The sequence below is a fragment of the Panthera uncia genome, assembly GCF_023721935.1.
Source record: "Panthera uncia isolate 11264 chromosome D3 unlocalized genomic scaffold, Puncia_PCG_1.0 HiC_scaffold_8, whole genome shotgun sequence".
In the NCBI taxonomy this organism is placed as follows: Eukaryota; Metazoa; Chordata; class Mammalia; order Carnivora; family Felidae; genus Panthera; species Panthera uncia.
This window is the reverse complement of record NW_026057586.1, coordinates 20829937-20844565: the sequence shown is the minus strand read 5'-3', so window position 1 is coordinate 20844565 and position 14629 is coordinate 20829937. Positions and strand designations below refer to the sequence as shown.

At 35.9% G+C, this 14629-nt stretch overlaps 1 protein-coding gene across 1 annotated transcript in view; it reads right to left on the bottom strand.

Moving 5' to 3' along the window:
* Positions 1-14629, bottom strand: part of MBD2 (methyl-CpG binding domain protein 2) — a 69390-nt gene that overhangs the window by 27990 nt on the left and 26771 nt on the right. Inside the window, exon 4 of the mRNA XM_049619552.1 lies at positions 8238-8375. Within this exon, the coding sequence (XP_049475509.1) occupies positions 8238-8375 (138 nt within the window). The remainder of the gene's footprint in view (positions 1-8237; positions 8376-14629) is intronic.

The following is a 14629-nucleotide window of genomic DNA, read 5'->3' as shown; positions in this document are numbered from 1 at the left end:
CCATGAAGTGGAGTGAATCAATAGCATGTTCAAAAATCTGCAGAAACTTTCATGTGATTCACATGTAGAACAAGAAAAGAAAGTGAAGCCAAAAAGATAAGCAAAAGCCAAATCATGAAGGACTTTGTAAGTCATGTTAGGTGTTTTGACTTTGTACATCATAGTTAGGGGTTTTTTTCCTAAAACTTTATAGGAATAATTGAAAGCTTTTGGGAAGAGTAACACTGTCAGATCTTCGTGTCAGGTGGAGTTTCTGGGTGCAACATGAAGAATAAATTGAAGAGAATAAGAAGCAAAGAGATGAGACGAAATGACATTTACCTGGTACAGGGATGGAGCAAGTGAATATTCAGGAGACAGAGTCAATTGGACTTGTCGGCTAATCAGAGGTTTAGGGTAAACGATCTGAAGAGCCTAGGATGCTGCTCAGGTTCTGGCTTAGGCAGCTGAGTGGACAGTGGTACTTTCACTAAGATAAACAAAGCACATAGAAGAAAGGGCCGGAGGTGCCTGGGTGGCTCGGTCGGTTAAGCATCCGACTTCGGCTCAGGTCATGATCTGACAGTCCGTGAGTTCAAGCCCCGCTCGGGCTCTGTGCTGACAGCTCGGAGCCTGAAGTCTCCTTCAGATTCTGTGTCTCCCTCTCTCTGACCCTCCCCCATTCATGCTCTTTCTCTGTCTCAAAAATAAATAAAAATTTAAAAAGAAAAGAAAAGAAAAGAAAGGGCCGGTTAAACAGGATGATGAAGGAGATTACACAAGATGAATCACAAGTGCTGGTAAGACTTGCAAGCAAATAATGTTAGTGGATGGAGACATACAAACAACTGGAGCTCAGAATGAAGACGTAGATTTGGAAATCATTAACATACAGATGACAACAGAAGCCATGAGAATGAATGAAATCATCTGCACAGGCTTTACATACAAAGAAAATGCACAGTTTTCCCTGGGAAGATGGGTAGAGAAAAAGGAACCTAAGAAGGGGAATAAGAAAAAACAAAAAGGGAGGAAAACCAAGAGATTAGAGCATTACAGAATAAAAGAGTATTTCAGAAGGCAGGGTAGTCACAGTGCCTGGCTAGAGCAGGTTAAGTACTGCAATCTAAGGGTGGAAATTTGTCCATCCAATTTAATAGCGATCATCAGCAGTCTTGATAAGAGACATCCACGGGGCAGTGGGAACAAAAGTCATGTTTCAGAGATACCAAAACTAAGAGGTAAGGTAGATATTAAATACACACAATTCCAAGAAGTTGTACTGTAAAAGGAAAAGAGAAAACAAATTGCAAAAGGGACACAGAGTAAAATGAATACCTTTTTAAAATGGGGAAGATCTGTGTATATTTAAAAGCTTTTGGGAAGAAGCCAGTTTCGCAAGAGAAGTTGACAGTGAAACATACGTATGACATAATCCATTGAGTGAGATGTCTGAGAAGGTAGGGGGAATGTGTCTGGGGTGTACAGACACTGGCATTAGCTTTAGGCCACAAGGAGATATGCTCACATTCAGTTCACAGGGGTAAAATAAAAAAAGCTACTCCCTTGTTCAAAATCCTCTAAACATTTCTCATTTGCAAAGTTAAACACAAATGCTTTAGTTTGTTCAACTTCAGAAGTATTCAAATAAGTGAAAATTTAAAATGAAATACCATTTTTATACACTGAGCTACCAACAAGAGAAAGCACTGATAATACACAGTGACAATGAAGAAAAGCTAAAACTGGAATGCACATAACTTGTCCACAGACTTTTATTTATTTTTTTAATTTTTTTTTTAATGTTTATTTATTTTTGAGACAGAGAGAGAGACAGAGCATGAACGGGGGAGGGGCAGAGAGAGAGGGAGACACAGAACCGGAAGCAGGCTCCAGGCTCTGAGCCATCAGCCCAGAGCCCGACGCGGGGCTCGAACTCACGGAATGTGAGATCATGACCTGAGCTGAAGTCGGACGCTTAACTGACTGAGCCACCCAGGCGCCCCATCCGTAGACTTTTAAATTGGTGCAACCTTTTGGCAATCTACTTGCCAGTGTGAGTCAAAACTCACAGACATTCATACTAATTGTATTTCTGGGAATCTAGTCTGATGAAACAATGTAAGATATAGGAAGGATCTTATCTATATAAAGATACTCACTGGAGTACTACCTACAATAGTGAAAAATAGAAATAATAATATGAAAATGATTAAGTAAATCATATGCTAGCATAATACACAGTTGTTGGAATAATATAAATTAATTATAAAGTTATAGCACATAAACTATATAAAACATGGCTAAAATTGTATATAATGGTATGTATAAATATTAAGCATGTGTGTGTTTGTGTGTACATATGTACGTATATATGCATGTGTATATATATATATATGTATATACATGCATATATATATATATATAGGTATATATATACCCATACATATCATCAAAAGATGCATTAAAAGATTGAAAAAATATAAAAAATGCTGGGGCGCCTGGGTGGCTCAGTCGATTGAGTGTCGACTTCAGCTCAGGTCATGATCCTGTGGTTCATGGGTTTCAGCCCTGTGTCGGGCTGTGTGTAGATAGCTCAGAACCTGGAGCCAGCTTCGAATTCTGTGTCTCCCTCTCTCTGTCCCTCCCTCGCTCACACTCTGTTTCTTTCAAAAATAAACATTAAAAAAAAATTAAAATATATATATACATATAAAATGCTAAAATACTATAATTGAATTACAAAAAAGGAACGATGAGAATTTTTTTGTCTATCCCAAATATCTTTCTCTTATAAATATAGGAAATTATAACATTTTTAAAATTTGTAAAGATTGGCACTTAAGGAAATGCACTACAACATTTTCAGCTCCCACTACTTCCCATGAAAACCCTGATCCCATGAAAACCCTGATCTGCAAACAACTTGTCTTTTCATTCCCTGCCCATTCCCACTACAATAGCTTTGCTAACACTACTCTCCCTAGTTGGAACGTCCTCGCCCTCCCATCTGCTTTTCTAAATCCCACTCAATCTGCAACGTCCGGCATATGTCCTGTATCTCTTCTAAAGATTTCCCCAACCACCCTAGCCACAGTAAAATCACCTTCTGGAACACCTATAGCATATGTCTGTACTATTTATTTGATCCTTTGTCTACGGCACCTCTCCTCCTACACCACCCAGAATAATGCTTTTAAGTATTTCAGGACAACACGTCATCCACTTCCTCTGCCCAGGAAGCTAATTTTTTTGTCTAGAGAAAAGGAATATAACATCCTCCACGGAACTCTGTGCTTTAGCTTCTCTATTTCTCAATCATAAAAAAACTAAAACAAGTCTATACTAGAAATAACCTTTCAAGATTACGAAAAAGTAAATGCTCTTAGAATGTCTAGAATGAAGAGTAATTTCCTAGGTTATGGTAACTAAACACTGAAATATTTTACAAACTTTTCATACACAATGTCTTTAAAGTGTATATGTTTTTAAAATTTAACTTCATCTTAAAAGTTTCTTTGGGGCGCCTGGGTGGCGCAGTCGGTTGAGCGTCCGACTTCAGCCAGGTCACGATCTCGCGGTCCGTGAGTTCGAGCCCCGCGTCAGGCTCTGGGCTGATGGCTCGGAGCCTGGAGCCTGTTTCCGATTCTGTGTCTCCCTCTCTCTCTGCCCCTCCCCCGTTCATGCTCTGTCTCTCTCTGTCCCAAAAATAAATAAAAAACGTTGAAAAAAAAAAAAATTAAAAAAAAAAAAAAAAGTTTCTTCTAACATATTTTAAAATATCCATTCTTGGTTACTATCAAAGAGCCAAGAGATATTAAATGCTAGCAAGGATGTGGAGGAAAGAGAACACTTGTATACGGCTGGGAATGTAAACTGGCATAGCTACTATGGAAAACAGTATGGAGGTTTCTCAAAAAATTAAAAATACAACTCTCATTTGATCCAGCAATCCCACTTCTTGGTATATATCCAAAGGAAATGAAATTACTGTCTTGAAGAGATATCTGTATTCCCATGTTCACTGCAATATTATTCACAATAGCCAAGACATGGAAACAATCTAAATGTCTATCAATGGGTGAATGGATAAAGAAATATTATCAGCCATAAAAAAGAAGGAAATCCTGCCATTTCTGACAACATGGATGAATCTCAAGGGCATTATACTAAGTGAAGTAAGCCAGGCAGGGAAAGACATATATGATCTTACTTATATGTAGAATCTAAAAAAGCTGAACTATTAGAAACAAAGAGTAGATTGGTGGTGGCCAGGTGTGGGGGTGGACGGGCAGGTGTTGGTCAAAGGGTATGAACTTCCAGTTATAAGAGGAGTAAGTTCTGGGGACCTAATACACAGCATGGTGACTATAGTTAACAATACTGTATTGTATTCTTGAAAGTTGCTAAGAAAGATCTTAAATGTTCTCACCACCACCACCACCACCACAACAACAAAAATGGCAATTATGTGAAGTGATGGATGTGTTAACTAACCTTATTGTGGTTATCATTTTGCAATGTATATGTGTATCAAATCATCACGTTGTAGACCTTAAGCTTAGACAATGTTGTGTGTCAATTATATCTCAATAAAGCTGGGAAAAAAGCATTCTAAAAAAAAAAAAAAGGCTGACTTCTAGAGGGGAGTAAAAGAAAATTTCATATCTTTTGAAAGAAGAATTAGCAAATAAAAGGAAAAAAATCTAGGATCAAACAGAACATTTAAATCCACTTTTTTGCTAATTCTTAAATATTTATTTTTTGGTTAAAAAAAAGTGAAGAAATGTAATTAATATTCAAAGACTATCAAAAACACCTCCAGCCTATGAGCATCCTATAATATAATAATTAAAAGGAAGAAGTAATGGCTCAAAAATGAAGTTTCTTTGAGTTGAGGATAAAAGAAAAGGTGAGAGACCAGAAACTATCAAAGATGACAGGATCAAAGAAATGAGAAGGAAACAGAAATGTGAGTTCTTCATATACTGAGGGGAGAAAGCTAGGAAAGACAGCCTTAACAGCAAAATCATAATTACGTCATATTAAAAAGATTTTTGGAGGTGTTTTATATATATGACCAAATAAGAACATTTCAATGATCTTACTATTTGGGATAATAGTCTTATAGTTGGTCGAGTTTCCCCACCCCACTCCAGATTTCTGTTTAATCTAAGGGAAAGACAAGCACTTATCAAATATGCTGATAGTGTGTGTGTGTGTGTGTGTGTGTGTGTGTGTGTGTGTGTGTGTGTGTATATATGTCTACTTACCCTATCATAACTAGGTTTTAATTATAGGCAGATATTATTGCTGAATTCCATTTAATGCACTTTTGCTTACATACCCTAATTTGCAATTTTAAAGCTAAGGTATTTTCAAGGAATCAATACACTAGAAATTTATAATTCATATATTTTACAGAAATCAAATCAGACAGCCACACAAAGATGCAGGCATAGGATGTTTGTCACGTAAGACAGAATTATTCATTTCTGTGATTGCATCACATGGAAACTAATCACTTCAAATTATCCAACGTAGAACCTAGTTAAGATCCAAAAATCCAATCCCAGTCCTAGGTCTCTAAGTATTACCATACCACTAGATTGAATACTTTATTAAAAGACTGCGACATGGTTAAGAAACAAAAACATTTATATCTATCTCAAAAACAGAAACCACTCTGTCTAGTTTATTTACTGGATGATCAAAAGAAGTTCTCCAAATGGAATATGTGGCAACTCATACTGCCAATCTAGTTCAACCAGGCTGTGTGAAAGCACAGTGGAAGAATTATTTTTGCCTACATGTTTTATTTTTTTTTGTCAACTACCTCCTCAACAATAGTTGATTAGCACATATCTGACATATATACACCAAAATATAACTTAAATCAACATCTTTCCTTTACTAAAAAGCCTGAATCTAAAATGAAATAGTCAGAATGACAGATTATGATTTCTCAAACAATAATACAGAAGTTGTCTCTATTTTCCTATAGTTGCCCAACGCCCTGTCCTTTATTTTGAAATCCCATTAGTGAGACAGTAGTCAAATATTCCCTCAATTCTTATGTTGAAGATAAAGCTGGGGGAAAGACAACTAACGTCTTGGTATAATCAAAAACACCCAGCAAAAACCACCAGGTGATGTGAGGATAAAGTAAGAAACAGTTCAAACTTTTGAGGACGTAACCTCCTAAATAATTTTAACACTTCTCGTCTATGCAAGCAAAAAGGAAGATAAAATCCTCAAAAGATCTGAGTTGAAAATGATAGAAGATTTGGGGGTGGGGGCAGGGGAAGGAGGTGGGATTTAGCTCTTTTGGTATATTCTTTTCATTTGAGAACAATCTCAGAAACTTTAATAAAAGAGGAAAATGTAAAACTACTCAATGTATCAGTGAATAAGGAGCAACTAACCTGATTATTTCAGCTTTAAAAATCTCCGTTACCAGTGTCCCCTACAGCCAGGTAAACACCCAGTAAATAAAATTACTACAGTTGTTAAAATCTGTGACTGAACTTAGGTACAGAAAAGAATTACTGTTTAAATAATCGTAATTTGCTACTCAATTGGTCTTTAAAATATTTGGGTTTAGAGACTATATTGAGAATGACTTGGCAAAGAAAAGATGAGGATAAAATCTATCTACTACCTATTCTCAATAAGGTAACTCAAATTTCCAATATGAAACTATTATTAATAGTTATTCCACTTTCTTTATCTTTCGAGCTTTTTGAAGCAAACTGTCTTACCCACATATAAACTTTGAAAAATTTCAATTGATAAAAATCTTTACAAGGAAATGATTTAAAAATCACCAAAATGCCAAAGGACAAGATGTTCAAGACTTTAGACAGTATCTAAGAAAGAACATAATCGGGGAATGGCTTTATCAAGGTGGGCAAAGTTCAGAATGGCAGAATTCCTTCCCTGTTGTAATGAGTATACTAACACTACCAGCAGTGTGGTGACTCTCACTGGGTGCAGTAGTAAAACAGAAGGGAAAAGCCTGGCACAGAATGCTGAATGGCCCAAAGAAAACCTAAGTGGTGACAAGAGCCTAAAGGCACATGCAGGTACGCATCTTTTATATTGGATGTGATACACTTACATGGCCCCTGTTGAATCTCTTGGGGACCAACAGTAAAGCAAGTTTAGAACTTCAAATCTTGAGACATCTATAGCAAGATGCTGATCCAATGTGGCTCCAAATATCTTCTGTTTTCCTGGCTCACCTGAAGAGGAAAAAACACTACAGAGGATGTGGGAACTGAATTTCTTTAGGTAGTTTCTTCTAGAGCAACTGTCTGAAAGTTTTGGCCCAATCCTTTATGAAGTCTGGAGATGAGACACTTGAGGGACTAGTGAAAAACAAAATTCAAATGAAAAGGTGGAGTGAGGCATCTAAACGGGGAATATGAGAGCAAAAGATAATCGTCGTAGGTAAATCAGCATTTCTAATCTGTAAGTGGGAGGAGGCAGAGAAAGGAGAGAAAAAATATGCACAGATGTTTCTCCCTCCACTCCCTCACCCCAATTGCTACTAAAAATTCCCGAAGTACCTAAACTTTTTGACCACAATTAGGGAATGAATAAGCAAGGTTACTTGGAAAGGTAAGCATTTTATCAAGTCTCCCTCCCCTGGCTATATGGCATTATTAAACAGCAGGGAGGCCTTTCAGATAATACTTTTTTCCTAAGAACAGATTCTGGTGCAATACAGTTTGAAGCCATAAAGAAAGAGAAATTTATTAAACTGAATTTCTGCAAAAATGGAAGTCACAGGACAATATACCTTATTGACAAAGTTTATTTCATTGTTTTTCAAAAGGGGAGGGATGGCTGTCATATAATAAGAAATCAGAACAAAAAGTAGTTTCTATAAAATTGAAAATATTTTTAAACTAAGCAACACAAACTGCATGCTTCAGCCTCCTAGGAAATATTATCCCTGGAAAGATAATCTAAACTAAGATTAGCAAAAGCAAATCTGATGTACATTACCACACAAAAACACAAAAATGTAGACCATAATATTAATTTAGATTCATTTTTAATTAACTTTTTTCTTAAAACATTTAACCTAAATATTATTAGACTTATTCTCCAGTATTCATGTAATAGCCTAGGAACATAAAACAATTTTCTTTCCAAATGTTTTCCATTTTAACCGGTTTACTTGAACTATGTCTGGTAAAAACACCAGAATTGTCTGACAAATAAGATTGGAGAACCAAGTAGATCCTTACCTGACGTGGCTGCTCGTTCATTCGTTGTGGGTCTGACTTCACTTTATTACTAGGATGATTTGTGACTTTGGTAACTGGTTGTTTGAAAATTGATGCGGTTTGTCTAATTGGCAATGTTGTATTCAAGTCTGGTTTACCCTGTGAATATAAGCATGTTTTTGTTAATAAATATTACATATAAATATAATTTGAATTCTTTTTTATTAATTCATTATCCATTACTTTACGTTTTTATTCAAATTCTAGTTAATTAACATACAGTGTAATATTAGTTTCAGGTGTAAAATACAGCAATTCACTTCCATACAATAGCTGGTGCTCAATTCACAAGGGCACTCCTTGATCCCCATCACCTATTTAACCCATCCCCCTACTTTTAATCAATCAGTAAATAAAATCTAAGATGTGTTCTAGTGAAGTCAAAACGTGGCAGAGTTCCTTTTAAGTTCATTTGCAAGGCTCTAACCATGGGGTATACAGGGGCAAGGAAGGTGGGGGGGACAAAAAGAACAAAATGTGATTTAATCATTGTGGGTTCTGATTCTGGCAAAAAACATATATAAAAGGCCATCTGTATCTGAAGACAACATACCTGATATTTTTTATATAGAAATATACTTGATAAATCTGCAGGATATTCAATGAACTTCTGTCTTTACAACTATCCCCAGATAAAAATTGTGTTATCAACTTCCAGACTCCAAAACACTGGTTCTCAAACTTCACCACACATCAGAACCACACAGAGGGTTTATTAAAACACAGATTCCTGGGCCTCACTCCTAGAGAGTCTGATTCAGTAGAGATCTGAGGTAGGCCCTGGGAATTTGCATTTCTATTAAGGTCTCAGGTGATGCTGACTGCTCCAGGAAGCACTTGCAGAATGACTACTCTAAAACAAAGATTTGCAAATTGGTTGCAGGAGGATGAAGTTTAACTCATAAATGTATTTCGTTCAGTTTTTAGTGTCTAATAAATGAGCCAACATCTGCAAATATGGAGATATCACATAAAACCCAGATTCTACTTCTCTTTAAAACTCAAAGATCTAGAAATACCAGACTTGATTTGGCCACAAGAGGCCATAATTAATTAGTATAGCTGCTCACAAGAGGTGTCAAGGTTCTCCTTTAGCAAAATTCAACAACTCATATTTGCATTACCTGAGGCCTATAAGTGTTGAGGTTTGTGAACTCTGCTTAAGGAATGTTATCAAGGCCTAGAAAGGTAAGCATCCAAATAAAGTGACAATTATCACAATTACAGTAGGATTTGGACCCACTACTAAATATGTCTCCATCACCACCCTCTCCACCTTCGTTCCCTCCACCCCTTCTTCTCTGTATGTACTTGTCATTCCTTTATCTTATTCAATTTTCCCCCAATGTATGTGCTTACCTTTAGGAGATATAGTCTTCTTTTTTAGTTTTTTGTTTTTGTTTTTTTTTTTAAGCAATCTCTACACCCAACTTGGGGCTCCAACCCACAACCCCAAGACGAAGAATCACCTGCTCTTCCAACTGAGCCAGCCAGGCGCCCCGAGACATACTCATCTTAAATAAGACTATTTCTTAGGTATTTAGCTTTCTTATCTTTGTAGACATATTTTCAAAAACTTTGATTTAAAAGTGAGCAAATTTGACCGACAGGCTGCAAAATTACCACTTAGGATGCCATCTTTAAAAGTGTGAAGCCTAGGAAGGTGTATTTTTAAAAGCTCTCCTAGTAATTCTGTGATGCACAGAAGGTTTGGACACCTCTGATTTATGACATCTAGAGCATTCTGAGGCCATAAGTGAAGCCACCCAAACTATGAAATAGTCAATATTTTACCCTAAAGAAGCTCACGGAGAACTTTTCCTGTCACTAGTTATAATTAGTATAGATCACTAAACAATACCCTGTTTGGTTTTTAATGTTTTCATTCTTTAATAAAGAACGATGTGCTCAGCTGGTATTAGAACAAGATGGCATCAATGGACACAGAAATACGGTGCAACTGTTTGTATGCACAAACAGTGGAGCCTCTTAAGACTCCCCTTGTTACAAAGGATGACTAGAGACAGCAGGGACTATTTCTAAATGAATCCTGAAGCCACAAAGACTGGAAGGAAGCATGAAACATATAAAACTATTGGTTCTACAATGGTAAGGTTGTTGTTGTTTTTTTCATTAACATGTTTTTGGTGTAAGAAGTAAAAATTAGAAGAAAAAGCTGGCTACAAATATTCAAAATACACAATTCCCATTGACTGATGAGGTAGTGCATTCCTCACTGGGAGTAAGAGATATTTCAAGAGTATGCTGTATTACTTTTCTCTTGATCTTACTCTGGTTTTTATTATGTTTTCTCCTTTTACCTGGCTTGAAAGCTCAGAAGACAGAATTTTTCACTAATGAATTTTGTATTCCAAAACAGTAGCATGTAATCTGAAAAACTGGACTAACTGGTTTTCCCAGAAACTGTCACAAAAACAGTAAATTTTATTACCACTCTCACCTGAAGAGTGCCAAAGAGTCACTATGCCCAGCTGTGTGTCTGAATCCTTCTAAATAACTACCAATCTGCCATAAACTTATAAATTATAAAGCAAACACTGGTTTTGGTTTTGAGAGAGAGAGGGAGACACAGAATCCAAGCAGGCTCCATGCTCAACGAGAGCACGACACGTGGCTCAATCCCACGAACCTGGGATCAAGACATGAGTGGACATCAAGAGTCAGACGCTTAACAGACTGAGCCACCCAGGTGCCCCAAGCAAACACTTTTTTTAATGGGACAAGATTAAGGCTACTCTTATAATTGTAATCTTCCCTTTCAGCATAAGAAAAAGTAAAGCAGAAGTTTCTTATATCACAAAATTAAACTTGCAAACACACGTTCTAATATTAGAAAAAGTTTCCAACCTTGATTAATCTCAGTATACAGGCTAACCCTCAAACCAAAATTTAATGTATTTTATAATAATGTGTATATTAGGGTGGAAATACTCAAATAACTCAAATAATTTTTGAGACTATTCTTTCCTCTTAGGTGCTGGAAGGAATACAAAAACAAATCTTTTTAATTTAAAAAAAAATGTTTACTTCATCCCTTTCCAATAAGTATCTCTGAAAAGGATCTTTGTACATTCAGAAAGAACACACAATATAAATTAATTTTTAAAAAAATCAGCAACAGGGAGAAAACAAATTTCCTTTTGAAAAGATTAATAGTGATCAATACTAGAGCTGAGCATCAAAAGTGGATCTGAAATTTTTAGGATCCCGGGTGAAAAGAGAAACATTAAATTATATAGATATCAGGTCAGAGAGAAGGAAGTATACCAATTAATAAGGGAAACAAAGGTGTCCTAGTATTAAATCTAGAAAAAAAAAAATTAGAGACACTAACATCACAACAACACTAAACAAATTTCAAATGCTTTTTCTTTTTCAGTGGCCTTCCATAAAAGCCAAGAATATAAAATTTAAAGGAAACTTGGTGAAGGTGATTCTTAAAGGGACTAAGCACCCGTGTGATCTAATTACCATGTTGCCTTTTGGTTGGTCTAACCTGACTGAGGCTAGAAAAGAGGATAATTAAAGAGGTGGAGGAAGAGCATGTGTTTTATAAACGGGTGATTTTCAAACATTTTTGCATTCCTACCAGCTAAAAAATTTTTGAAAATATATATCTCACCTACATTTCAAAGCTGACATCAAGACTATTTCAAACTGTAATGTAAGTGATTGCAAAGAATGCACTTACTACACATTTTAAGTACTGACACTTTAATAAACCTATCACTTTACAATGTATCTAACAATCTAAATATACTCACCATCAACCACTTATACATGAACAAACTTTTCAGTAAGTACACATTTTGTTTCACTCCTTTTTCTCTTTGAGCTAATAATTCCATTCCCAAAGTTATTTCCTCTTTTAAACTTGAAAACCTTTAGTTGATCATATGTCATGAGATTATTTTTTTTTACTTTTTGTGACCATAAAGTACTTAGTGATTAAAAAATGTCTTTTGTTTTACTACATCACTAGTATATAACTGCCCCTAAATAGCAAATTACATGCTAATGAATGAGATAAAAGTTAGATGCATTAAAGAAGAGAATTTTTTATTTAAAAAAAAACCTCAGGGCACCTGGGTGGTTCAGTCGATTGAGTGTCCAACTTCGGCTCAGGTCATGATCTTGCAGTTCATGGGTTCGAACCCTGCGTTGGGCTCTACGCTGACAGCTCAGAGCCTGGAGCCTGCTTCTGATTCTGTGTCTCCCTCTCTCTCTGTCCCTCCCCAGCTCATGCTCTGTCTCTCCGCCTCTCAAAAATAAATAAACGTTAAAAAAAAATTTTTTTTAATAACTTCATGGGCTGAGACAGATGATAGAATAGGCCCAAGATTTAGTACCAATTCCATTCCTATCCTTCATTTTTTGTAGATGTAACAGCAAGAAACCCTATTTGCATAAATGAGTAAACAGAATGAGTTTTCTTCTCAGTCAATTCTTTGAACTTCCTTTGAGTTATATGTCAAAATATCGCATAGTGAACCATCAAAAATTTTTAATAATCGAAGTCTACATAAAGTGCTCTGTAAATTTTAGACAAAGAACTTTACTGACAGAAAGTCTTGACTGTTACCAAGTAATTCATTTTCTCGGCATCGACACCAGTATTTCAAATTATTCCTTTACTGGAGATCAAACATTTTGCACCATGGTAATACGACAGGCTAGTAAAAAGTATGCTCTTATGTAAAATGGGAGAAGGTGGACTACAAAAGGGCAACTGGGGTAAAAAGAGTTTGTACCTCCATCCCGGGGCATGCTCGGGTCAACTACACGAAAGAGTATACTTCTAGAAGTTAAGAATATAGAAACACTCCTTTAAAACCATGCGTGTTGTGTGTACTATGGAAGCCTTTACACAGCATAGTTTTGAACAGCAGGAACTTATATATTCTAAATACCACTTTTTCCAGCCTAGCTTTGAAATAAAACTGAATGACAGTTCAAAATTGTACATATTCTATGACAAGAACCAAAAGGACTCATTTCACCTTTAAAATCCTTGCAAATTTTGCACTTTTAAAAATTAGCCATGTTTTAATGTAAAAAATGTTGCTCTACCTACCCAAAATGCTCAAATAAAATCGATACTTCCAAGTATCATTCATCATTTTATTTCCATGGCTTTCCATATAGTACATCCCCCAAGAGATATTCATGCCCCAATTTGAGAACTTTGTTTTTCTGGGATCACTTTCCTCATCTGTAAATGAGGATGATAACAATAACCATTCATAAGATTCTTACAAAGATCACACAAGATAATGCATGTATAATGCTGCTTTCATTCAGTCATTGAACAAATACTGAGTGCCTACTACGTGCCAGGCACTGACCGTATGCTGGGTATACAGTTATCATCAAAACACAAAAATCCCTGCCTCAGAGCTTACGTTCTGGGAGAAGACAACAAAATAGCTGTAGGTTTTATGGCAACATTGGTATGTCAATTCTGAATAAATACCTGCTCTATTATCAGCATTAATGTGTTTTTGAGCATGCTACTGAAAATTAGGAACTTAAACCTATTAAGCTTTTTCAGGAGAAAAGCCATTCCCTGGTTCACAAAGAGGGGAGCCTGAGTGGTACATTTAGAGCAAACCAAGAATATCATCAAAAAAATAATTTCATTTTGTTCCAGAATATGTACAGTAGCCTATACTTAGTGCCTTTCCACAAAATCAAAAGCCAATAATGCAAACTGCTTTACAATCTTTGATTTCGTTTAACTGGTATATAATTCACGCACCATAAAATTCACCATTTTTAAGTGTACAATCCAGTGGGTTTTTAAAAAATACATTCACAAAGTTCTGCAAACTTCATAGGCTTTTACAAAAAATAAAGAAAAAATATCTGGGATCTATGATTTTGTACTGAAAATCCACTTAGTATAATTTGCTAAGAGCAAGATTCTTTTTTAAGGAGATCAATGAGATATTAAAAAGAGGAGACAGACTACATTTTGAGCTCATTAAAAAGGACTTATACTTGTAGTTAATTGAAGAGGTGGAGGACTGAAATTCATCACTGAAAACAAGTTTTGAGGAGTTCTACTTGAAAAATAACTTCTTGCAGTTTTAGTTAATATGAGGTCATTAAAGAACTTACAACAAAAGACAGAAATGAGTTTCAACCAAATACTGAAGAGCAGCTCTACTCAAACTAGGCCATGTACTGTGTGGAATTCATTATCTCCTTTACATCTGGGTTGGCACTAACTGTATACACATCCTTGGGAGAATGGTGGAGATAGTCACACAAATCATTTGCTGTAGGGCTTAATTCTCTTACTGACTTACAGTCTACAATGTCAGGGAACT